Source organism: Pipra filicauda, unplaced genomic scaffold, assembly GCF_003945595.2.
Source record: "Pipra filicauda isolate LSUMZ 115617 unplaced genomic scaffold, ASM394559v2 scaffold15_size4787011_pilon, whole genome shotgun sequence".
Lineage (NCBI taxonomy): Eukaryota > Metazoa > Chordata > Aves > Passeriformes > Pipridae > Pipra > Pipra filicauda.
In genome coordinates this window covers 1494962-1520543 of record NW_024104096.1, presented here as the reverse complement: position 1 = coordinate 1520543, position 25582 = coordinate 1494962, and the positions used below count along the sequence as shown (strand labels likewise).

At 37.5% G+C, this 25582-nt stretch overlaps 1 protein-coding gene across 1 annotated transcript; it reads left to right on the top strand.

The window, feature by feature from the left end:
* The first annotated feature begins 1007 nt into the window (after positions 1–1007).
* LOC113982534 lies at positions 1008–23601 on the top strand. Its single transcript, XM_027710839.2, has 13 exons — positions 1008–1019; positions 1489–1806; positions 2612–2688; positions 8768–8843; positions 12362–12493; positions 13112–13235; positions 15498–15558; positions 15661–15707; positions 16144–16219; positions 17157–17258; positions 17778–18695; positions 19495–19605; positions 20718–23601. The coding sequence occupies exons 1-13, from the start codon at positions 1008–1010 to the stop codon at positions 21025–21027; spliced, it is 2364 nt and encodes a 787-aa protein (XP_027566640.2). The 3' UTR covers positions 21028–23601.
* The last annotated feature ends 1981 nt before the right edge of the window (positions 23602–25582 follow it).

The following is a 25582-nucleotide window of genomic DNA, read 5'->3' as shown; positions in this document are numbered from 1 at the left end:
CTGCTCTGTACTGAAGGTTTCAGGTCCCTGTGGGCCAAATGCTGCAATATCACAGAACAGCAGTGCAGAAAGCCAAGTGATGAAATGCCACGGAATGCCTGGCCCACTCTAAAATAAACTGCAGAGGAATGTTCAGATTGCACTTCAGCAAAGAGAGTGAACATGACTGTTCTCACAGAAAAGTTACTGTGTGCAGAGTTGCTTGGTTAAGCCAATAATGCCTCATTGAAGGCATGATCAGTTTTCCTGCACACAACAAATGGATTTAGTTCAGATTTACAATTCTACATGGAACTATGCCACAATATTTTAGCTTTGCATTGAGTTTTGGGGGAGCTGAGAGGTGGCGGTTTTTTTGTTTTAAAGAACATGAAGATATTTCTACTCTTATGCATAGCCCAAAGATTACTACCCTCTTTCTAACCTCAACTCTCAGCTCTAAAGCATTAACTAGAGACCTTCTGATCAGGACCCATTTGTTTGAAGCGTGCATTAACAAACAAGTTGTAACACGTATACTGGAAAAAAGAGCACTGCTTCAGAGTCCCTTCAATTCAGCAGAGTAAGCAAAATACTACATAAACACTGCTTTAAATTGTGCACTAAAAGAGAGGAAGTAGCAGTAAGACACTAATGTATATCCAGGAGTTAACAGTTGGGGGGGTTCTCCAGTACAGTAATTTAAAAAAGAAAAAAGGAAGAAAACAAAACCAAGTCAAAACACAAAACTGCTGAAATCTGTAATAGTCCTAAAAATGTTAAAAGTATACTGTGTTGACAGGCATGAAATTACTCTATTTCTTTAATACCATAACAGTATTTTCAGACTATGTTGCAGCTCTGTAATTAATAAGGCGGTTTATCAATTATGCAGTAAACAACTTCTACTCTGACATGTAACACTTCTGTCTCGTATAAACAAGTGAACAGGAACCACAAAAAGGTTGTTACCATTTTGCAGCATCTGTATATTGTCAAATACTTAAGTATTTTTCAATGACCAAAAAATGGACAAGAAGGTAAATTGTATTGCTTCTCTCTACCAATACTGAAAGAACAAGGCATAAATCAAACTTATTAATTTCCAGTTATTCTGTGTTCCAGCATGTGGTTTACAATCCTGTGCTGGAGGAGTTTCAGAAACTATATAAACGCCGGCCTGAAAGTGGAAATTAACGCTATCACCACAGAGCGCACGCTGAAATAAGTGGCCCGGCAGTGGCTCGCCCATTACCCCACCTTCCATTCTAACAAGAGGAGGGACGGCACGTCCTCTCCCCTCACGCCCTCCGAGCAGCGGGACGAGAGCTGCGAGCACAGCGCGGGAGCGCGAACCGCGGACGGGCCGAGCCAAAAAAAAAAAAAAAAAAAAAAAAAAAAAAAAAAAAAAAAAAAAAAAAAAAAAAAAAAAAAACCACCAAAAAACCCACAACAAAACCCAAAGGAAACACAGTGAGAAAGAGCCGAAAACGTCCCTGAAACCAACAGGACACATCTCGACTCAGCGAGAACCGCGAACTCCCGGGAAAACCTGAACCGCACATACCCGCCCCCGCAGCACGTCCCACAGCACCTCCCACCGCCCCTTCGTCCCGCCCGCCCTCCGCTCGCGGGGCAGCTGCGCACGCGCGGAGACACTCCCGCCCCTCGTCCCATTGGCCGGCACCCCATTGGCTCCCCGCGCGCCCCGCCTCGCGCGCCCCGCCCCGCCCGCTGCCAATCCCGCGCAGGCGCAGTCGCGGCCGTTTCGGGAAGGTTCTGTGTGGCTCCGGCCCGCGCCGGCTCCGCCCGGGGGATCCTGTCCGGGTACGGGCCGCCCGCAGCCCCGCTCCTCCCCGCCCCGCCCCGCCACCGGCTGCAGCCCGCGCCCTTCCCCTCACAGCCCGCCCGCCCCCCGCAGCCGGGCCGCGACCTCCCCCCGCCCCGGTGTCTCTGTTTGTCCCTGCCCCGAGCTCAGCCGCTGCCGAGCCCCGGGCCGGACCCGGACCCGGCGCTGTCCCGGGGACATGCGGCGGTGAGGGACAGCCTCACGCCGCCCGTAGCCTGTCTCTGGAGCGGCGGAGATGGGGCAGCGCCCCTCGCCCCGCGCTCTCCGCCCCGGCCCCCCCGAGGGCGGCGGGCGCCGGCGGTGCCCGGGATCCCGCGGAACCGGACCCGTCCAGGTCAGGGTGGGGCAGGGCACGGTCCTTCCCTCGCTGAGGTGCCGGCCTCGCCTCTTGCAGCTGCCTGGAGGTTCTTCTCGTTGAGACGAGTTCTAACTGGGAGCGCAGGGGCGGGACAGACCGCTCCGAGCCGCCGGAGCGGGACGGAAGGGGCTGCCAGGAGGATCTTCGTCCTTGCAGCGCTGCTGCCAGAGTTAGAAACCTGCCGCCTCTCCTCTCTTTCTTGTGATCTCCTGGAGAGGAGAGGTGAGTTGTCCTTCGCTCTTGTCGTACTTTAGCGGTGGAGGAATAGGCTAGCTTGCAAGGTGCAGAACTTGTTCAGGATGGCTTCAAGCCCCAACTGACTGCTGGGTTTATTTTACTCGAGTCTCAGCCCTGTGAAAAGGCCCACTGATGGAGAAAGAGATTAGCACCGTGTTAACTGCGCGGTTCTCTCTCCTTTGCTGCAGTGCCCACTTTCACCGCTGCCTCCTGCTCTGCCTGCTCCTGCTTTCAGCATGGTAAAGAAGAATACTATCCCTGATGGGTAAGTATCCTTCACACTAAGCAAGAGGCAGGAGCGGGCACAGCTCTGCCCACAGAGAAGGGGCACTGATTGCCCCAGGCGCTTTCTTGCCTCAAGCAACCTCACCACCTACAGCCAGGTAAGGTAGGTATCTTCTCCAAGACAGGAGCAGCCCAGCCATTCATCCCCCAGGTGAGTATAATGCTCCAGCCTGTCTGTGAACACTTCTCCTTCGTCGGCCAAACACAATCCCTTCTTCCTAATCTTCTTATCCCTAGTGTTTATTTACTGGGGAAGTGGGAGAGTAGTCCATACTTCTGACTACTTGGACGTTTGCTGTTAGGTGTGGAGGAAGAGACGATAAGATGGGAGCAGGTGATTGCATGCATAAGATCAAGGAATATGTTCATGAATTCAGGTCCAGAAACATCCTGCATTTTTCTTTCTAAAAAGAGGACAACGAAAGTGTTGTATCAGCAGAAATAATCATTAAAAAACTCCAAATGCACTATGTAGGCTTTCTGATCACTTGATTGGGAGTGCATATGGGGACCACAGAATGACCTCATTTAAAACAGATACAGTTCTATTCTTCAGCTCTAATCAAATAAACAAACAAAGAGGAAGTCCAAGTTTAGAATTTTAACCCATGTGTTACTGCTGACATCAGTACAAACCTTTTGGATAGGAGAGCATGCTGAGGTATAAAAGTACACAGTAATGGGACAATAACTTGCAGTTTATATGTTATTTGAGGAAAGATTGACATTATCCTGGTTTCTGGGTAAGTGTTAAATAGGTTTATTAAGAACATTCTTAGGAGGAGCAATAAGATAAAAAAAGCATGAGTTCCTGTAATATGGGTTGTCCTAAAAGCAATAAATAGAAACAAGAGATGAACAAAATTTAAAAAATAACTTCAAAAATTTGAAGTTTTTTTTCTAGATGACAAACTCAGGGATTAAAATTAGAATAACATGTAAGAAAAGCTATTTAAGCATGTCTTTCTCTGAAAGTTTCTATGAAATTTCAGTTAAATTATTGACAAAGTTGAGTAAAGTGGGCAAGTAGTGGTGCAGAAATCCAGAAAGAATTAACTGTCCTTGTTTTCTCCATACATGGAAATTATTACTAAAACTTTGAGAATCAGGTGCTCATTTCTCCCTTCTTATCTCCCCTTACATCTGAACTGGAGCCACTTTCAGGCTGCATGGATTTCTTAAGTATGGAAGAAGCAGAGGACTGTTCAACTTCTGTAACTGGAAACTAACACTTTCAAGGAGAGAAACAGCTACTGTCAAGTATTTGGTTATAAAGTTAGTATTACCATCTGGCAAAGTGCCTGATACTGAAGTGCTTTCAGCTTCTCCAGATACTTAACCTTTTTATACTACTAAGAAATCAGGCTGGACATCCACAGTATTGGGGGTTTGGCAATAAAGAAGTTTAAGGAATTCTCAGCCCACTGGTCTCATGCAGCAGGATATTGATGCCATCCTTGTGCTGGCACAACATGTTGTTTTTCTCTGTGAATTTAGTAAACCAGGAAACCATAGCAGTGAACCCTGGAAGGAACTAAGGTGATCCTGCACGTGCAATTTACTGGCCCTAGAAATAGTTGTTGGCAGAAATGAGATCGTGGTACACTGTAGCATAAGGACAAGTCCAGACAGTTCAGACTGTGGAACCACAGCCTCAGTCATATCATCTTGTTCTAACAGCAGTAGATCTAACAGCGACACTTCCGATTTAATGCTACTCTAAGAGAAACAGTGGAATAGATAGGAACACTACATGTAGCCATTTTTTAAGAGTGTCTTTCTGTTACTGCCTCAATTCTTAACACTTTTAATCCAAGTTTCATTATGCTAATTAAAGCAATACAATAATTTTGATCCAAATGACCCCTTGCTCTGGCGTTTCCACCGTGGAGTCAAGTTCTGGTTCTTCACGGTGTCTGAAATGGTATAATTCTTCAGTGGTTGTGGACTATGATGTTTCAGTGGAGAACTAGACAGTAAAAGGAGTCCAAGTTGCATAACAAATAGTTTAAAATATTGTGATATTTTTACGTATTTATACACTTCAGCATCCAAAATCCTGCTGTGGGTATAATTACATAAAATCAGATTCAGTTCTGAAAAGCATCTGCAGAATTGTCACCTTCTGGCATGCTACCCTTGAATGGTGTAAAAAAATACCGAGTGGGATCTTTTTGTTACAAGGACAAAGCTGAATTATTTTTGCCTAAGCACCATAAACAGACTTCTTAACTGAAGTTCTCCTGTGCAGACTTAAAGCATCAGCATTTTTCATTTAGACAGGGATATTAAAGAATGTGGTGTAAAGGGTTGTGCATGTTCCAGGGTGGGTGGGAGAGAAGGGTTACCATAATGTGAGAGTTTATTTGTAAAAGTGCTTCATACCATCAGTATTGAATCTGGTATCTATGGAGGTATGGAAGCCACTTGGCAAATAAGGCTGTGTGTATATCATGCAGTGTCAGAAGCCAAAAAAAAAGAGATTCCAAGTCGTGGTTTCTAAATGATCTTGCTACAGATGACAGTATTTCAGACTTGAATTTCTCTACAGTTAGAATAATTATCCCTTTTGAGTGTTTGGGAATTCAGTTTCCCAGGTAAGTTCTAAACTTATAACTGCTTCTCAGTGAGAGATGCTCATGAGAGGCTCAAGAATTGTTGAAACCCTTGAATTGTTGAGCACAGCTTCAGATAGTGCTCTCTGAACGTAGTTCTCCACCCAGTGTAGCTTTTGAGTATTGTATACCTGTTTACACTGGTTTACTAATGCTGATTAACTATTAGATGAAAATCATTCTGAATGGATGCCTTAAATTCAGTACTAGTTTCTCTTACTCTGGAAGAGTGGAACACATTATTGGCTTTAGAAAGACCAATGAGATTCAGCTGTTTGCTGTGAAGAACTTGTAGGGTATCTGTTGACAGTTTCCTGTGCTTTATATTTTTGTATGACTCCATCACTGAGATCTGACAAACTAAAGACATGAAACTTTAAAATTATTTTCAATTCAGTGGTTCCATTACATTGTAACTATGAATTATTTTAGGGCTTTCTTATCTAGCTTGCCATTAAAAATATACATAGTATCTTTATGGGGAACATACTGTATTTCTTTAAAAATCACTAGAAAATAAATGGCAAGGTGTCCGTTTCAATGATTCATTATGAATATCAGTAAAATACATAATTATTCAACACAATTTTGAAATCTATTTGAAAAGTTTATTAATTCGATAAGAACATCATCAGTAGTTGTTAAAATAAATCTTACTATTAATCAGTTCTAAAACATAGCACATTATACTGGAAATTAAAGCTTTTGCATGACCTTAACAATAATGTTAAACTAAAATATGAAAAAACTGTGTGTTCCAAAGCAGATAAAATATGCAGCTGTATGCAGTCCATACTCAATCAGCTACTTCATGTCCAGATTGTTTTTCATTCAGGTCTCTGTCAGCTCTTAGTCACTGGTACAGGAGGAATGATGGTGCCAAGTCTTGCAATAACACCTTTGACTCCTGCCTTCCTTCTTTCCACCTGTATTCAAGCAGGGCACAAACTATGTATTAAAATTCTCATTCATACTTGTTAAAATGTTTAGTTATGTCTTTGCTCTTGTAAATCCTGTTTATGTGACTACCTGCTGCTCGTCTCTGATAATTTCTGCCTTTTATCCAGACTTATTCTGTAAGAGTTTTACTTTCTTTAGTCTGGGTCACCTGTTCCTTTGTTGACAACAGAACAAACTTGAATTTATTTCCTTAGCTAATCTGTGCTTAATTTCAATCTGCTGGGTTTATTTTGAGGTAGTTTTTAGTTCTGCAGCAATATGCTGAAATTTCCTTTTTAAATATTTTTGAAGATAACATGGAACACATACCCTTTATATTTTTGTTGAAGAATGCCTTCTGCTCATTTCCTACCAGAGAGCTGTCAGCAGCTTTTCAGTTTCTTGCTGATTTTGCGGATTTTTTTTTTCTGGTAGGATTTAAATGGCTTTAAATACAAGTGAATAAACCCCCAAGTTTATTAAGGTCTGGCAACAAACTCTGTAATCCTGGGGCATTGTTCTGTCAGTCCCCTAATATGAAAAAAGTTCAGAATTTTTACAAAGCCTTTTTTACACTGCTAATTAAGGAAAATAAGATTTTAAAGCCCTTTTTTGATCATCTCTTATTCAATTCTAAGTGCTCCTATTTATGATAATTACGGTTGATTTCCATTCATACTTTTCCATGAGAAAGCAGGTTAAAACAGCGCTGAATTTCTGGTCTTAATTGATTCATACACAATTTATATATCATGAACAGGAATAAATGGAACATAGTCTCAGATTTTTGTTTTCATGTTTTACAGCAAGTGTCCAGCTACCAGACTCCAAAGTTTAGAGTCTTGAAAATTCACTTAGGAAGACTCATCAAGTCAGAACACTTCTATAATACACAGTATGTTATTTGTAGGGGACTGGTTTTGTTCCCTAGTTGCAATTATGAGATACAAACTTCCTGCAAACATTTAGAATTTAGTAAAAGGTTTACTGCAAATACCTCTCAGTGATTTCATCTCTAGCTCACTTTTACACCTTCTTACCTTGTATCTGCCTTCTACACAACAGCTGTTTGCAACAGCCTTCCTAACAATGAGTTATTATTACTCCTTTGTTATTTCATTTGTTTTCTATTAAACTGAGCATCTGTATGCCTACACTGTGAGCCTTGATCTGTTCTTTACCTCATGATGAAGATAAAAGAGATAAGTTAGTGCTAAAGACATGGATGTAGTAAATCATAAAATCTTCATTAGTATCAATTGTGCTTCTGGTCACCGTGCCGTAGGTTTCCTTTGTTAGCTCCAAGTATCTGTGAATCGTGATGTTATTATTTATATACTATGACAAGTATAATTATGGATATTTCATTGAGAATTTTGCCAGCCAACTTCTAGTTTTTGTTCTGATATGGGAATTGTGAACAAAGCAAAATAATCAGTGGTTGGAATATTTTAAAATGAAGTATTCAGTTTATTTAGTAAATGATGTGGTTTTATGGAAATCAGAAGGGAATATAGAAATTGTTATGCTGCCTTTAAAGGGAGATATTTATTCAAACATTCATTTCAAAAATTGTAAGTGAACGAACACCAGTGTTAAAGAATCTAGTGGAAATGTTTTGTATTTTAATAGTTGAGGTATTAGCTGAAAATGCAAAAAGGCTGTCTAGATTTTAGGTCACTCAGCTGCATCATCTGAGGTTATAGAGATAATTTACCTTTACAGAAGAAGAGAAGTCCTAAATTTAGTAAGTAACCTCTTTGAAGGTAAAATTAATCTGTTGATTAACTTGTTTTCCTCTTCAGGTAATCCTTTTCATATTCTTTTAAAAACTGGAAATCTCTGAAATGTGATATATCAAGAGCTTTTTCAGTGCAGTGTAGTACCTGTGAATACCAGTTCTTTGTGGTTTTGGAATTAGTAGTGGTTTTGAGTGTTGTAACAAACCTTCATAATAGTAGGTGATTTTTGGTAAGTTATGGTGTGATGGAATATTCTCTGTATTTTTCAAAGTGCCAAGAGAAAGTGCAGTTAAGAGTGTTTCTTTGAAAAATAAGCATATTACAAAGAAAACACATTTGCAAAATATACATTTATATTGTTAATGAAAGAAAACTTTGCATTTGTCAATCAAATGACTGATGCATGCATATGATAATTTTATAAGGTGTTTGATTCAACAAAGTTGAAAAATGTCCATCAACTATAACACTACTTTTTTACCTGTTGAACCTTACACATCTGCTTTGCTTTATATTAGTGCTACTTGTTGTAAATGCTATCCTGCCATTAGGAATTTTTCGGAAGTTGAAGACGAAGGAAGAAAAAGACTGTTTTCAGATGTCCTGGGGATACCTTGAAACCACTTCATGGAATAATTGCAGATTTGGAGACCTAATTATAATGTATAATAACAGCAACTTTTATGTGCTTTGTGCTGCAGGTGTCTTTTGATGAATCATGCAACTTGAAAATATTTAGAAATAAATATTTGTTTCATTACAGATGGAGGAGTTTGACACCAGTTGGACAACCTATACCAGGAACGAGATTTATTGCATTCAAAGTACCTTTAAAGGGGGTATGTATAAGAATTAACTATAGATTGGTTGTACTAGATAAACTGGAAAAGTAATGAAAAATAGCATGAATGTTCATGCAAACTTTGAAGGAAAATTTTTGAAAAATAATTCAGATTTAGCCCTTTCAGTAATCTGCTAGTGGCTTCTTAAAAATATTTATTTTTTCTATTTTTTTTTAATACTTGCTGTTACTCTTTTTATTTATCTTTTAAAAATCAACGAGTCAATCAATCAGCACCATTCATTTCATCACTAATAAGTGGCCTAAATTCATAATTTTATATAACATCTTTTTATGGCTGTTTTAAGAAATTACATGGAAGGGGCTATGATATGAATAACAATCTAGGCATTGTAAGCCAAAATACAATTTTATGGAAATCAAGCAGTCGTTAAAGGATACCAGCCACTGCAGAACTTCTAAATAACTTACTAACATGAAGTGTCATCTTAATCTGCTTAATACACTGAGTCAGGTCTTTAAACTCTCTGATTATAAAAAATGTGGAGGCTGACTTGTTTTGACTGTTCAGTACTTTGGTGCCCATGCCTCTTTGGAGGCACAGGGCAAATTTGTCCTATTTGCCTTTCTGTATAAATTAACACAAGTGCTGTATAAATTAACTCTTACAGGTCCTTGCTTTAGATACAGAGGAAGTAGAAGTTTCTAATTGCTTTTAAAGTTCATTGCTTTGACATAACCTTAGCAGTTAAGAGTAAATATTCTGTCTAAGCTGTTGTCTACAGATTGCACTCTAGTATTCACACAAAAAAGTTTTGGTTCTTTGGCTGTATTCATACGCATTATATTTTCAGTCACCATTCAGTTCACTTTTGTCAGCAATGACTGAAGTGGAATGCTTGCAGGACTTGCTTCCTGCACCTTCTTTTACAGCTTTAGTATCATGGTTTGGTTCCTTTGACACCAAAGATCTCATACTTAACATTGGTCTTTGTCCTTCACGATACAGATGGACTGTACAGTAGTCTCGTGTCTTTCTACCAAGACCTCCAGTGAACACATCAAATCGTGAATATAAAATCCCGAGATTTATAATTGGCTTCTTTACTATTGGGGTTTTTGAGAGAGGATTTTTTGCATCATCAGCTCCTGTAACTCCACTTGATCCAGCGCTTGATCTATGCAATTTTTGCATAGATTCTCTATTGTAGGCAGGATTTGTTCAGTGCATATGTATTTCCAGTTCCTGTCACTCTAGCTTTCAAAGGAAGATATGTTATTGCTCACTTTACTCTTTCCCTGTAGTTCCACTGATAGTCTGGAAGGAGCTACACCAGAGATCATAAAAAATCATTATCAGAGAGTGTTCATAGCAGTATATCACAAGTAGACACTTATGTCAGCGTGTTAGTCCCTTCCAGTCCTACTGATCTCATGGGGCATAGATCTCTGTTCTGTGAAGCTGTCTTTGAGCTTGGCCAAATATAGTCTGATACCCAGGAATGCAAAATCTCTTAACATCTCTGTCCCTTCAATTTGCTCAGTCTCAACGATGCAAGACAGAGAAATGACAAGTCTGCCAGTGACCATGTGCTTGAAGCTCGTGGAGTTTGTGGCAGAATACACATAAAACGTTTAGCTGGCTAAACTGGGGTGTCTTTGCAGAGGGTAGTAGTCAATAAATCTGTCTGAAAATGCTGAAGACCTGATGGGTCATCATCTGTCAGAAGTCCTTTTATTTATTAAGCTGGTGGTACAGACCTCTTAAATATGCAACAGTTTTCTTATTTGTTACTGATTAAGAAATTGATGATTGGTGATTTCACCCAAAGGGAGAAAATATATTTTCAGAGTTTGAAGGCTCAAGGGTTATTGTCATAGCAGAAGATGTGCTGTTAGTAAAGACTTCAAGATCATGTGTTTACCTGAAAGGATTTTCTATCCCTCCTTTCAGATCATCTTTATAGTGCTAACAGTAACATTGTAGTGTAGTAAGAACAGGGCAGGTTCTTTCCCATGCCATTAGAAGGATTTTTAGAATTGATAGAGATTTCTCTGATTCTCAAAGCCCAGTTAAATACCTCAACTACTGAATATTCAGCAGAAGTTTTTCAAAAAATTCCAAAGAGCCTTTCAAAACATAGTATTTCATAACACATTTGACTGTTTACCTAATCAAACAATATGTTTGGAGAACCTTATTTTTGTAAATTACATTCCTCCTCAGTTTGTGTGTCTTCACATAGTAAAAGTTCTTTAATATTCTACTGTAGACCTTTTGCAGATTCACCTTTTGTCACCTCAAGGTTGTTAAGTTCAGTTTCAGATTCTACTAAAAGTCACTGCTGAATAGTGGTGAGACAACTGACTCATGTTCATTTTGTTTAAACTTCCACAACTTCCACTGTTTTTTCAGCAGTGCATAGGTGTCTGAAATACATAGGACCAAATACTTTATTATATGCTTTCTACCCTTTTAGCTTAAGCTTCCTAACCACATACAAGTTTTGACAGGACTGCCCTGCTGTTTCTTCTTTAATTTGTTTTCCTGTCTCTGTTTCCAGACTCGAGACAAGTGCTTGCTAGCATTTTAGATTATAATCTGTACAGTCAAAACAAAAAATGGTTAGTTACCCTGTAGCATCTGTGGTTCTAAGAAGTATGTGGTCTGTGGCTGCCTTCCTTTCCATTAGTTCTGAGTCCAGTCTGCTTGAATTTCTTGTTGACAAAGGAACTGACAGGTGGTTGAGGCTGCTGCATCTTTTGCCACTGTCTTTATTGGTTCTGGCTGAGCCTATGTCAAAAGGCTCTCACAATGGACAAGTGCACTGTTCACAGAAAATCCAGTCTTGAGTATATGAGGCATTTTCACACCTAAAGTGAAGAACACATTTCAAAAAACACAGCTACAATAGGGTGAGTAAACATTTTTCTCACTGTTTCTATCAAATGAATTATTCATTATCCACCAACATGCAGTTTTCTTAGTCACAGTATTTTAGTCATATTAAATATTTCCCAGTGCTAAAAGACATGCAAGTACACTCTGTCAAGAGATGAAGCAGGGATAAAAATGTCTGCGCAACATTTGTGGGAAGACAGTTAAAACCTTTAGAAATGAGATCTTGTATCACAATTTTTAATGTTTTATGTGAAATACATTTAATTTTGAGTTACTGTGCAGGACAAAGTTTTTTGGGGGAAGTGGATTTGGTGTTTTGCTTTTTACTGATGTTTAGTTACATAAAAATCAGTATATACATGATATATTTTGCAGAATTTTTATGTCTATGAAATTAAGAATGTTTGTTAACACTGTACAAATTGAAATGCTCACAGTTTCTTGCATATTCATCTGAATAGAAATACATAAAAAATCTTTGCTTTCTTTTTAACTGGTCTCTTATCTGTATAATACATGGATGTGGTTCTGATATTTAAACAGTCCCTTTCAAATACTGATGTTTCCTAGTACTAATTAAAACAGCTGAATATTACAAATGTCTTGTTATTTGAATGTAAAAAGAAAATATTTCTTTTCCATTTTCTTTGTAGGCAATTAACCAGAGGCTCACCCCAACCCAGAAATTTACACCAAAAGACTTAATTGCTGCAATGAAAGCCCTAAATGTGGAGCTTGGATTAATTATTGATTTAACATATACCACCCGATACTATGAAGTTAAGGTAATAAAAGCCTAATAAAAATGTAAAATAGTTGCTACAACTTGTGTTTTGAAGTGTTTACATGTTTGCTTACCTTGAATTGGAATAGACAAGTATGCTATCTAGAATAATGTTGTGTCTCCAATAGAAAATAAATGTTTTATCACAAAGGAAATAACTGCTTTTCCCAGCTAGTTGCATTTGTGGCTTATTTGTATTATGGTAACTCTGAGTATTGGGTAAAGACTTCAGTGCCAAGCACTACAGAAAAGGTGCAGAAGAGTTACACTCTTTGTCCTGAAGACATTCTCATTTATTCCTAGGGTCTTTTTTTACTGATCCTCAGTGGAATTCACTAAGAAGGTGTACATTTTTAAACTACTTTATCAATTTCAAAATTTTTACCAGTATAGTCCAAACAGTTGTGATTACTCAGCCTGCTACTGAAAAGGAGAATAAATGTCAATGGTATTTTCTCAGGCCATATCTCTATAGAATTGTGTCAAGTTTGTTTTCACTTTCTATTCAAGGTTTGAACTACTGGTTTACATTGGCATTATGTTAGATACTGCTTATGGTTTTTCATTGATACAAGATTTGAATAATGTTTACTATTGTTTTTTTCCTTTTTGTTGCTAGGATTTACCTAAAAGTGTGCAGTATAAGAAACTTTATACTGTTGGACTTGAAGTCCCTGATAATGCTACTATTCTACAGTTCAAAAAATGGGTCAGAAAATTCCTATGGGAAAATGCAGGAAATGGTAAGTATCAGCATCCTATGCTATAAAAAACCTCTGTATTTTATTTTGGTGCTCACTGTATCATTTACTAATTTCAGTAGATATTTATGAAACTGGGGACCTCAGACTTTCCATAGCACTTCCCACTTTATTATCATAATAAGATCCATTATGTGAACCACTACCTATCTTTTATGCAACCACAACAAGTCTTTTTCAAACATGACAAGTAACTTAGATGCCCTTCCAAGTAGCGTTGTGTTTGTGTTGTGTGTCAAAGTAACTGCAACAAGGCCTTCATGTGTCTGACCCAAATTGTCCCCCACCAGCTGAGTGCTGTAGCTGCCAGCCCCTGATGGATGTTCTAAATAGCACCGAGTCTCTCTGATGCCTCTGGGCACTGACACGTGTGAGCAGCTTAAGTCCATTTAGTCTGATGTAGTGTTTTTTTGATTTTTGAGTCCATTATTGCCCTCATATCTGAACAATTCCTGAAAATCTTATTACAGACACAGTGTCAATGTTTCCACAGTGTGGTGTGGCTCTGCTGCTGTTTCAGTGCTTATGCAACAGGGCAGTTCTTGCTGAGATTGTATAAGTTGCTTTTTGTGAAAACAAAATTTTGCCACAGTGTGTTTGCAGCTTTTAGACTCTCACTTCTTTTGGTAGTGATTCTTTGTAGGCAGATTTTACCTATGTGTTTATCCAATATTGGTGGATCGTTCTTTCAAGCTTTTTCATGCTGTTTGCTGTGCTGACTTTGGCATTTTCTGTGAGAAAGTAGAGATATGAACTGCCCAAGTGCATACGGTGTTTGCTGCAAAGCATAACTGGGGTTTGGCTGTGAATGGTCAACTCTGCTTTCTGAAAGAGCACTGGCATAAATTTCAGGTGTGAGAGCCTGAATTAGAAGTAATGGGAAAATGGAAAGGTAAAAGAAGAAGCCTTTGTCCTTGCTCAGAAAGTTAGTTTGTTACTTCTTCCTTTGCTCTTTTTTGGCTTAAGGAAATTACTTGGTGTTTATTAGTTTTCTGTTGTTTCGATCTAGTGATTTTTTGTGTGTGACAAAGAATAGTCTGTGTTTGAATCTAATATGGAGAGAATCGATTCCTGATTTGTTACTGGACAATGACCCTGCAGTTACAGTTAGTAAGAGCATTGTGGCAGAGCTTATGTAACTTTTGAGTTGGGAGAACTTTCATTTTTATGGTAACTTACTCCTCATAATTTGGCCTTTGTTTTAGAATACCCCTAAAATATCTCAGGATTTTTCTTACAAAGACTTTTTGAGAAGTTGGGTTTCTTTAATGTTTGAACTGTTAGGACATCAACTTACAGCAAACTTATATGGCAATGTGACTGTCCTGATTTGTGGCAAACAGTTATATTTTTTCTCATTCAAAAATTTATCTAAGTCGTGTTTCAAAGACCGTTTGTCAGTACTGTCTCTGTCCAAACTTTGTTCTTCTGTTGACGAAAGGTTTTCTTTTAAAATCTACCCTAAAACTCTCAATCAGTTAATATGCATTTATTCTCAAGCCAGCTTTGCCCTTTAAGTATCGTTGTTCTCCATTCCCATCATTACATTCAGTATCTCAGATTTGTTTTTACAGACTAAATCAGACAAGCTTCCTTCTGTGACCATCATAGTAGTCCTTTCTATACATATTTGATTTTTTTTCATTACATTTGAATATGAATATAAATAGTCTAGATGAGGTTTTACCAGCATGATCATATCAGTGTTTCCCTATTTCTGTTGGAAATAACTCATTTGAAAAACCCTAATAATAGTAAGTTGTTCTACTTTTTAACCTTTAGCTGATTAGCATAATCTTTTCAAAAAAACCAAAGATTTCTTTAGAGATTACTGGTTCTCCTTTTCTCCATATATTTCATACTCCAAGGCATTTCATACTTCCAGGTGCTTTATGTATAAGTTAAGTTCTTCAGTTTTACATTTGCTTGTTTAGATTTGCTTTCAGACCCATATTTCTTTTATTTTTCTCCTGTTACTGCAGTTATGGCTGAGGCCAGGTGCTTTAGGTGTCATCACTCTTCCTTTTTTCCTACATTCTGCAGTCAATCTCAGTCTTCACAGGTTTGGAAATAGTGAGCTAACTGCTGCTAGAGATTCATCATGAAGCCTCTATGTATCTGTTGTTTTACAGGCGTGACAGTATAATTTTGTAAATAGCAAGCATTATTTATCATTACTTCTCTAGAAAAATAGAGATTTTTTTTGTATTTAACTATTAAAGACTCTGTTTTCCTTTTTGATAGAGAAGCTCATTGGCGTTCACTGCACTAATGGAATTAATAGGACTGGCTACCTTATATGTAGGTAAGGTTGTATAAACACAGAAATCGTTGTCCACAAAAAATAGCATCCTTATATTGTTCTGTAATCCCTTTGGGACAATAATATAATCATATTTTTCTTCAGATACCTCATAGACGTTGAAGGCTGGGATCCAGAGGCAGCAATCCAAGGTATTTATATAGTTTGAACTAAGGCACGTGTCAGGTTGTACTTCACAACTACTACAATTGTACTCACAAATACTACAATTCTGTTTTAGTATCTTTTCAGTAATTTCATGTGCTGGCTTACACAGAATATTTTTTCTGACTTGATTCTACTCCAAGCAAGACTTGAGCATTAGCAAATTGACAGCATTGGAGGAGTATGTTTTAGCTGCTTTAAATCTTTTTTTTTCTTTTCACTTGAAAGGGTTTCCAGTCGTAGTTTGCTACTACTACTTTCAGTTGTTTAAAAAAAATGCTGCAATGATGCCAACTTGCTAAAGTATTAAATACAAGTTAGAGTTGTTTCAAATTCAGCATCTCATGGTGAACAGAAACTTGCCTTTCGCATTTCTCAGTTTGAACACATTTCATTAGACTGTATTTTCTTTTTTTCCTTTAGCTTTTGGTGATGCCAGAGGTCATCGCATGGATGGTCTGGTGTATCTCACAGACCTCAGAACACAACCAATGCGAAGGTAAATGCTTTTAGTGGTGTGCTTAAGATTGTATGTGTCATGGTATTCTTAAAAGTTCACTTCCGGTCATAAGTCAAAATTCCCTCTTAAACCTTTAATATGCAACTACACATAGATTGTAAAATATATATGTAATTGTATGTGTATTGTCATATGAATAACATGAAGTGCAGTGTACTTTATTCATCTTTTGAATTTCTGAGATTCAAAAGATTGTTTGTAATCTGACAACTACTATTGAACATTTCTGTGGTTTTATCATATGTGACAGGTGTATTAAGTCTGTATTCTTTCATTACAAGCGGAAAGGAGCCATTGAAGAGATGTCTTTATAAGCTCTATGATCTGCCTGCTGTTCTTGGCATTGTAGAACCAGATATTTAATAAAAAAAAAAAGAACAGTTTTACGAATAAAAAAGTATGAGAAAGTGGAAGATTGTTCTCATCTCCTCCATTCATAGTAGTTGTATCATGTTTAAGAATTTTATGCTTATCTCTTAGGAATAGCTGACCTTTCCATCTTCCCAAGGTATTTGTGACAGTGATACCTTATAGCAGTAAATTGGTTTTAAAATGAATACCTGACTGATTTGCATCTTTTTAGCTGAAATGAATGCCCTTTGTTTTAATCCTATCATTGTTTCATAGTCTGTGCGGGATTAAGTTGGTCCCATGTCAGATTTTTAATAAGTGTGGTGCTTATCTCACATCCTTTAGGATGTTGTTCTAAATATATGAAGCTCGGGTATTCTCTTTGATTTCCCTGCAGCTCTTTCCCAAGTAAATTTATAAGATTAAAATTTGCTAAGTTGTGAATGTCTGTAAGTTTTGCTGAACATAAAACTGAACGGAAGAATTTTATGTGGGTGTTTTTTTCACTATGTCAGTCGTATGTTTTTAAAAAGGAAGCTTATGTGAAATGTTTTTTTCTTCTTAGTAACCTTGGAATGGATGTATGGGATGCAGATGAAGATATTATTCCCCCACCACATGCAATGGAAGGACCTGCAGAGCGGTTCCCAAATGAAGATTTTCAGGGGTAATAGGCTGAAATGTGGAAATAGAACTCAACACCCCCACCACACACAAGGGGGAATATAATTGTTTCTTGCTGAGAATAACTACAGATACTCAAAAGAGATTTTATGAATATAGCCTGCTCATGTAAAATATATTTACAGAATGTGACATAACAGTTGCAAGATAAGCAAAAGAAAGGGAGTGTGTGCTCTTAGAAGTCTGTAATTAGTTCACTTAAAAAAATTTAGTTTTACTTTGCCTGTCCTTTATTATTCTACAATAATCTGCAGTTATTTTTATTAATTTTGAATCACTGATTTTGCCTGTTTAACAAGCGGTATAGAATTACAATTGAATGTTTTTCACAGCTTCTGCTCTGACACAGAAGGTTTTATAATCTTACTTACAGTTTGGACTCTTATTAGTTTTGATACCTGACTATTTGCAATGTCTTTCATATAAATTCTTGGTTAAAAAGGAATTGTTTTCATTGATGGTTTTTAGGACTGTTCTGTTTAAGACAAAAACTTCTTTACAGGTCTGGGAAAAGATTAAGAATTTATGACGACCACTCTCACAATGATTTGCAAGGACAGATACAGTTGAGAGATTTTGACTTCATTAATAAGGAGCCTGGACAAAGACGAAGACCATTTCATGACCACCAAGCTCAGGATGAATCAAGAGCGTCAGTGCAGATGAGAAACTGGGACTACAATCGGGGACCAGAACAGAGACAAAGACCCTTTAGTGATCACCAATTTTATGATGATTATCAAGAAGACACACAGCTGAAGGACCTAGACTTCAGTAACAAGGGCCCTGGACAAAGTTTGAGACCTTTTCATGGACACCAGTTTTGTGATGATTTACAGGCAGAAAGACAGTCGAGGGACATTAACAGAGGCCGTGGACAAAGGCAGAGATCTTTTCCTGATCATCCATTTCCTAATGATTTGCAGGAAGACAGGCAGTTAAAGGATTTTGATTTCAGTAGCAGGGGCCATGGCCGGAGACGAAAACTGTTCCATGACCACCAATCTCGTGATGAATTTCAGGCTCAGATGCAGTTAAAAGAGTTAGATCCTGTCAGCAGAGGTCCTGGCCAAAGACTAAGATCTTTCCATGACTATGAGTCACATGATGACTTAAAGCCACAGATGCAGTTGGGAGATTTTGAATTTGTTAAAAGGGGTTGTGGGCAGAGGTTGAGGCCTTTCAACGATCACCAGCCTCACAATGACTTACAAACAGAGATGCAGCTGAAAGATTATGATAATAAAGGCCCTGGACAAAGGCGCAGACCTTTTCATGACCATCAGCCTTATGATGGCTCACAGGAGAAGAATCAGTTAAAAGATTTTGATTATGTTAATAAAGGACACGGACAAAGGCCAAGACCTTTTCATGATCATCCAGGTCATGATGACTTGCCACGTGAATGGTGTTCAGACAGGTAAAGCATCCTTGAGCTGAAAAACAGAATTAGAGAATAAAAGTGTAAACCTCAGCAGTTTGAAATTAAATTTCAGATCAAATATTTTTTTAAATAAATTATTTTTAAATCACTTAATCATCCTTTAAAAATAATATATAATGATAATTTTATTAACTCTTTTTGTTTTGACTTATGGAAGAGTTTGATATAAGCTGGAGTCTTGCATCTTTGAAAGCCAGTGTTTCCTAAATTAGGTTTGCTTCTTTGAAGTTTGTGTTTCCTTTACCTTTTTAGTCATCTTGAAACAAAACTCTTTGTCCTGCTTTGTTTTGTGTAGAAACTTATACTTAAAAAGCAATCCTCAAAACAGAATAGAATAAGAAATTTTATTTATGCCCTCAGCTAAACAGAGATAAACAGCAGTGCTACAAGGAAGTTTGACTTGCATTTGTGTATTCCATGATTTGTTAGAAATCCCTTTGCTTCTGAACTTGCATCATATTCTTACAAATATGTCTATCACTTACTAGTAAACCTATTGTATTGACATATTTCAAACTATTTTTAATATTTCAGAATGTATTTCAGATATTTGTTGGACTAGTAAAATTTGATTTAATTTCTTCCATTGTACAGCTAAAACAGAGGATGTCATTACAATGAAGCATACCATTTTAAGGTGTTAAATTAATACAATCATTATAGTTTTTATTTTAAGTCAATTTTATGAAATAAAAATATCTTTATTTAATGTAATTTCAAAATCTTACAATCGTTTGCAGTCTTCTTAACATGCAGTTCTTTTGATTATTTGCAGAAGTCAATCATTTTGTTCCCATGAAAATGTAGCAGAACCTCATTTCTCCTCATCTCCTTCACTTCACAGAGATTATGGGTCAGATAATGATGACTTTAACAGAAATTACAGGTAAATATCAGATATTCTACATTGTTTTCTGACTTACCTTTCTGTTGTAGTTTCCCAGCTAGAAAATACAAATTACCTTCAAAGCATGAAAATCTGTTAATATATTTGCTTAAATGCAGTTTAAGCCCTTGAATCTGCACACTGAGCAGATAACGTGACTAATTTGTGGTTCACTGATACTGACTTTTGAGAGGGATTATTGTGCGAATCCCATGATAAGCACAGTTCAAGCTAATGCACAACAGAATATGAAAAGCCAGTATTAGTAAGCAAAAAAGCAAGATATAGATGCTGTATTTAAATCTTAACTGCTGCTTGCAACAAGCTAATGAGTTTTACTGTGAGGGATGGTCAGACACTGAAACAGGTTGCCCAGCGCAGCTGTGAAATCCACATCCTTTAAGACAGTAAGAATGGACAAGCCACTGCATAAACTCATCTAATGAGACCTACTTTGAGGTGACCCAAGGTTCTTCTAGAGATCCTTTCCAGTTTAAGTGAATTTATGGTTCAGTGAGGGAGAAAATTTTAAAATTATAAAGATTGTTTTGAATTTGCTTTATACACCACTTATTTTACAGAGCAAGGAAGGTACTTGAGCGTCAAGAGAATTTAAAGCAAAAAAATATATTTTGTATATGCATTTTTAGATCCTCCGGCATGTATTTTGTAGCAGAGTGAGTATTCTATTGCAGAAGAATCGATAATAAAAATCTTAGGCATATTATTGCCTGTTGAGACTATGTACTAAAGAGCTGTTATTACATATTATTCACAAAAATGAAAACATGGGCTTAGGAACAAAAATGGCCCTGAGGTAAAAATACCCTCAGTAAACAGGTAATTTTAATTAGAAACAGCCCTTGAAACAAAACACCTACTACTAGAATTACTTACTATAAAGGGCTGTAATTTGAGTCACTAGAATTGAAAAATTATTATAAACAAGTTTGCGACATCCATAGGATTTTAATTTTAGGGGGTAAAAACAAGAATGAGGGTTTGAATTGTTCTTTCAACATTACATGTTTAGTTTCTAGTGGTGGCCAATAACAATAAATCATCTGTTTTATTTCTAAGAATTACACTGTTCACATTTGTTCTTCTTGCAGTAATCGACCAAACTGTCCTGAAGACAATAGGAGAATGCATCCCTCAGAGGAAATTAGTAGAGGAAAAAATAGATTTGCACCATACTCTTCACAAACAATGCACCCATCTTCATCTGTACACCAAGAAGATAGTTCAATAAACTATGAAAGAAAACCTTTTCAAGGTGAAACTCCCAGAAAGATGGAACAGAGAAAAAGATTACCAGTTGTAACAGTTGATTACAATTATGGTCTGCCACTAGACTGTGGACCTGAAGAAGAGAAATCACATTATGATTTACCGCCACGAGACCACTTCAACTGGAACTGAACAAGAAGGACAGTGTTTGCTCAGCTTGCTCAGATTTACTTTTACCCATTTTCCTTTGTTTGTGGACCATTTCTTTTTTTTAAACAAATTAGTTAAATGCAAATTTCAGTAGTAGAGAACTGGTCTCCATTGTAAGATTAGCTTCTACTGATGTTTGGTTCTTTAGATTTATTAAGGTGTATTTGTTAAGTGTAGTTGGAGACAAGGTCTCGGTACACGTGGAATTAAAGTAGTCCTTCCTTTTAGTGAAGTTGGAACCCTGTACCTTAAAACAAACAACTTTCTCAGTGTTTGTGGTTGTCTTTTGTTTTGCAGTTTTTCAAAATGTATGTGATTTCCAGGTGCAAAAGTCATAATAAAACACTGCATTATCAGGTAGAGTAATTGAAATTATAGGAAAAATACTAAGAAATGGACAAAGCAAAGTTATGTTCAGTTCCTCCTTTCATTTGAAAACAGCAGTTTAAATTATTGCTATCAGTCACTGCAGCATTGGAGTTTAATTCCATATTTTGTGTACCATCAACTGAACTGACCTAGTTGCACTCTTTTTCACAGCAGAATTTTCCCAGATTGCTAAGAACATGGAAGTAAATGGAGTTTGAATACTCTAAATGCCAGACTTGCTTTTCAGTAATCTGAATACCCATCCTGATTGTATCTTTTTTCGTGATCCCATAGGGTATCTATGTTTCAGAATAGCCCACTGCAGGTAAATTTAACCGATTTCTCAGCAACAAATCCGGATGAGGTGGGTCGTGGATCGTCAGCTCACCTGTCTCAACTGGCCAAGGCCACTGGTGCCTATATACTTACACCTCCTTGTTTGTCAGTCAGACCTGTCTTACTCTCCAGCTCTGTTTTTCACTAGTTTCTTCTTACAGCACAGCAGAGCAATGTAATCAGAATAAAAGAATAACTTCTTCAGGTGAGATCCTTTTAATAGTCATGTGTGGAACAGTCTCCTCTGAACTGCCTCTTCAGTGAGTCTCACAGAGGTAGGGCAACAGTAATGCACAGTATCACCAACTGCTCCTACTGTGGATAAAAAAATCGGTTCATAGGATGGAAAACAGTATTACTGTAATACTTAAGTAAATTTTAAAACTTTCATTTTTCATTATTATTACATTTTAATTGTTATTTTAAAAGGCATCTCAATAAATAAGGATAAAGGCAGACCATTATATTAAGGTAATTAAAATGAATGCAAGATAGTTAAGTCGTACAGTTAAGACACTCAAAAGCAGCAAAGCTGCAAAGCATCAAGCAAGAGGGTGTAGGTATACACTGGAAAACTGCAAAAAAACCCCTGTGTTCATAGCCAGAACCCACAAAGCTTTTTTGTCTTTTAGCAGCAGTGTAAAACCAAGATTTCTGAATTCATGGTTCTGTACTAAAAAAGACCTAGATTTGAAACGTGTGGAATATCTTGCAACTCCTGTTGTTTTTGTAACCCAGCAAAAAGTTCTCCAAGTCAAAGGATTCTGTAGATACAAATTCAAACTGCAAATGCTTCATTGCCTGTGCAACTGGTAGAACAACTTTGGCTTTGTTCATTGTACAAAGTAAATAGTTTTCTCGTTTTCACAGCAGCTAGTCAATTGTATTTCCCATTAAGTCTCTGATGGTGAGCTTCATTCATGTGATCTCAGGAATGAAGCTCTGTCTATATAAACTTGTTGTGGAACTGAGCACTAAATGTTAAGAACAGGCATTTGTTCTTTCACTTGCCTTTTTTTTCTTTCTTAATGAGGAGTGAGTTGAGAATCTTTATCTAGGCTTCTTTATTTGGAAGCAAGGAAGATATGCAACATGGGCTACTATATTGCTAGATCCTTTAAAAAAAGTCAACAAAAACCCCCACCCTTTCTGGTACTCCCCAGCAGGGCCCTAAGAATTAGAGACTGATATTGGAAGCATTTGGAGGGTTTTTTTGTACCGTGTATGCAGTATTCATAAAGTGAATAAAGAGCAGCAAATATTTGCCCTTCTTATTTTTGTTTTGGGGTTTGTTATTTAGGATTCAAGTGACCCTCCAGTCAATCCTTTGTTACTTGAGACTGGAAAGATGAAAAGCTGATGCACTGGAAAGCTCAGAGCAAGAAGAAAGAAACGTGGCATAAGGAGTTAGGATCAGCACTAGCTATTACTAGCCCCTGTCAGTTCCTGCAGGACCCAGGGAGAGTTCAGATGCCAACACTCTGATGGTATTATTCCTGTTATCTGACAAAAGAAATGTCACTTTCATACCTATGTTGGATTTCTCTTTTCAAAGAACATTAATAGACACGTTTCCACAAATGGGTTTGGGATGACTATATGAAAATAGACATAGTTTTGTTTGTATATTTATTTATGTATTTATTTAGAATTTAGGATAAGGTTTTTCACCCTATTGTTCCTAATGAAATTAGGCAGAGCTAAGCCCACATAATACATTACAAACTCCAACTGACATTTATCTCAAATTCCACAGCTGATTCATCACTGTATGTACTATTTAACTGCTAATTGAATCCACATGGTGGAGAATGAAATTAAATGAAATAAAATGTTTTCTTGTTTTGTAAACGAGTATTGTATCACAGTGGCAGCCATAAAAAAAGCCCACAACACTTTCATTTATTTCACAGTTCTACAAAAAGGTCATAAAATCTTGGTCTTTTTTTGTGTATATTCTCAGCAAACCTAGAAATAGTTGTTGTATCACAGAGCAATAAAAAGCCAGACTTCAATGGACAGTGTTGGTCTCCCACTGCCCTGAGTGTGAAATCTTGAAGAAAAAGATAAGTATACAGAAAATCCAGATTTAGCACAAAATTATTTTAAGGAGTTGTATCACTCTAATATATAAAACTATTGAACTCTTCTGAACTCTCAGAAAACTTCTATTGCTGTCCTGCAATCATATTTTCATTGGAGGCCAGATTTTTATCAGATGGTGAAGCGTTGGGGTCATCTCGCCCTGTGGTATGATCATCCTGAGTTAGGGAATGTTCTGGTGGTTCCTGGAAAACAAAAAGTTCAGATGAGCTCTGTGCAGGAGGCTGAATCCCAAGAATGGCTTGGGAAAAAGAGAGGTCAGCTCCAACAGAAAACCAGAACACAAGGATATGACTGAATTTGTATGTAGAAATCTGCACTGTATGTACAGCTAATTTAGTTTTCTGTGTGGAGAATAAACAGCTATCTAAAAAAGGGCTAGAAAAGGTTTGCATGTGACTCTTCTCTCAGCAGGGGCAAAAGGTAAATGACCTACAAGGAACCACGAGTACAATTAAGATCCTTCCCTGTTTATTTGCCTCAGAAGTCACTGCTAGCAAGCTGCAGGCTTTTTTTTCATGTGCAAAAATGATCAGTGATGTGTTAACACTTCAAATTTGGGATGCACTACTACAACCAGTGTGCCAGGACCAGCGGTTCAATGACCTGAGCAATAGCTTCTGAAGATCAATTCTCGCCTTAAGACAGCTTATGTGAAGCATCCAGAAATGCAGATACCCAAAAATCATTTCTGGCTTAGAGTCTGCTCTGGAAAGAAGGAATGTATCCTCCATCTGGAATTTAGCAAGGGGATATGAATCCCTGGACACAGTGAAGAGCAGTTTATTTAAAATGTGCAAACAGAAAGCAATAGCTTCCACGCTGTTATCAACCACTAGAGCTTGTTTCCTCTCCAGGCTGACTCTTACTTACTCCAGTTGTCAGCAGACCGTGCTTTACTAGTTCCAGTGGACAGCAATTACCAAACCTGCAGATCCCTTTCTTCTTCTTATGGGGACCCAGAAAAAACAGATGACAAAAAGGAACCAGGTGAGGAAGCAACTTGTTTCTTTGTTCTCCTGAGATGAGAAAATAATGCAAGGAGAACAGGAAAAGAAATATTTTTAGAAATAAAAAGGAAAGAGAAGGGAGAATGAAAATTAAAATGTCGGGGAGAGGGTTATCAGTGTGAGGGAAGAAATGTGCAAAAGATGCACGTGTAAAAAGCTGGTGAAAGATTACTGAGCATAAAGAGGCCACATGCTGGAAGAGTTCCTGGCAACTTCTTATCTGGGTCTCCTAAGCTGTGCCTGTGGCTCTGTGTGAGCACCATGCTGATGTAAATAACAGTTATCAAAAAAATACAGGAGCACTCAGACCTCTAATCCTTCAATGAAGTCATATGGGAGCTTAAAACTAATTAAGGCTTCTCTCTAAGCTTTAAATCTAGTCTATGTGTAGTATAATATCCTGAAGATATTCCCTGTAGAATCCAATGAGAATTTCAGATAAGCAAGTAAGAAACTACTCCACAAACCTGTTTCACACATTGAAAACAAGCTTGGTTTTTACTGGGTATCAGGAATCCCATAATTTGAGGAATTCGAGAATAAAATCCAATTTGTTTATTACAGGTACATACCTGTCCTATCTCACACTTTCAGGACAGCATCAAAACACACTATAAGGTTGCTATTACTGTACCCATCACACAAAACTTACAGTTATAAATTAGTTAAAGTGTAACAAACAAATCTCAAGTAATTGCCTCTATAAGTACAACAAGCAA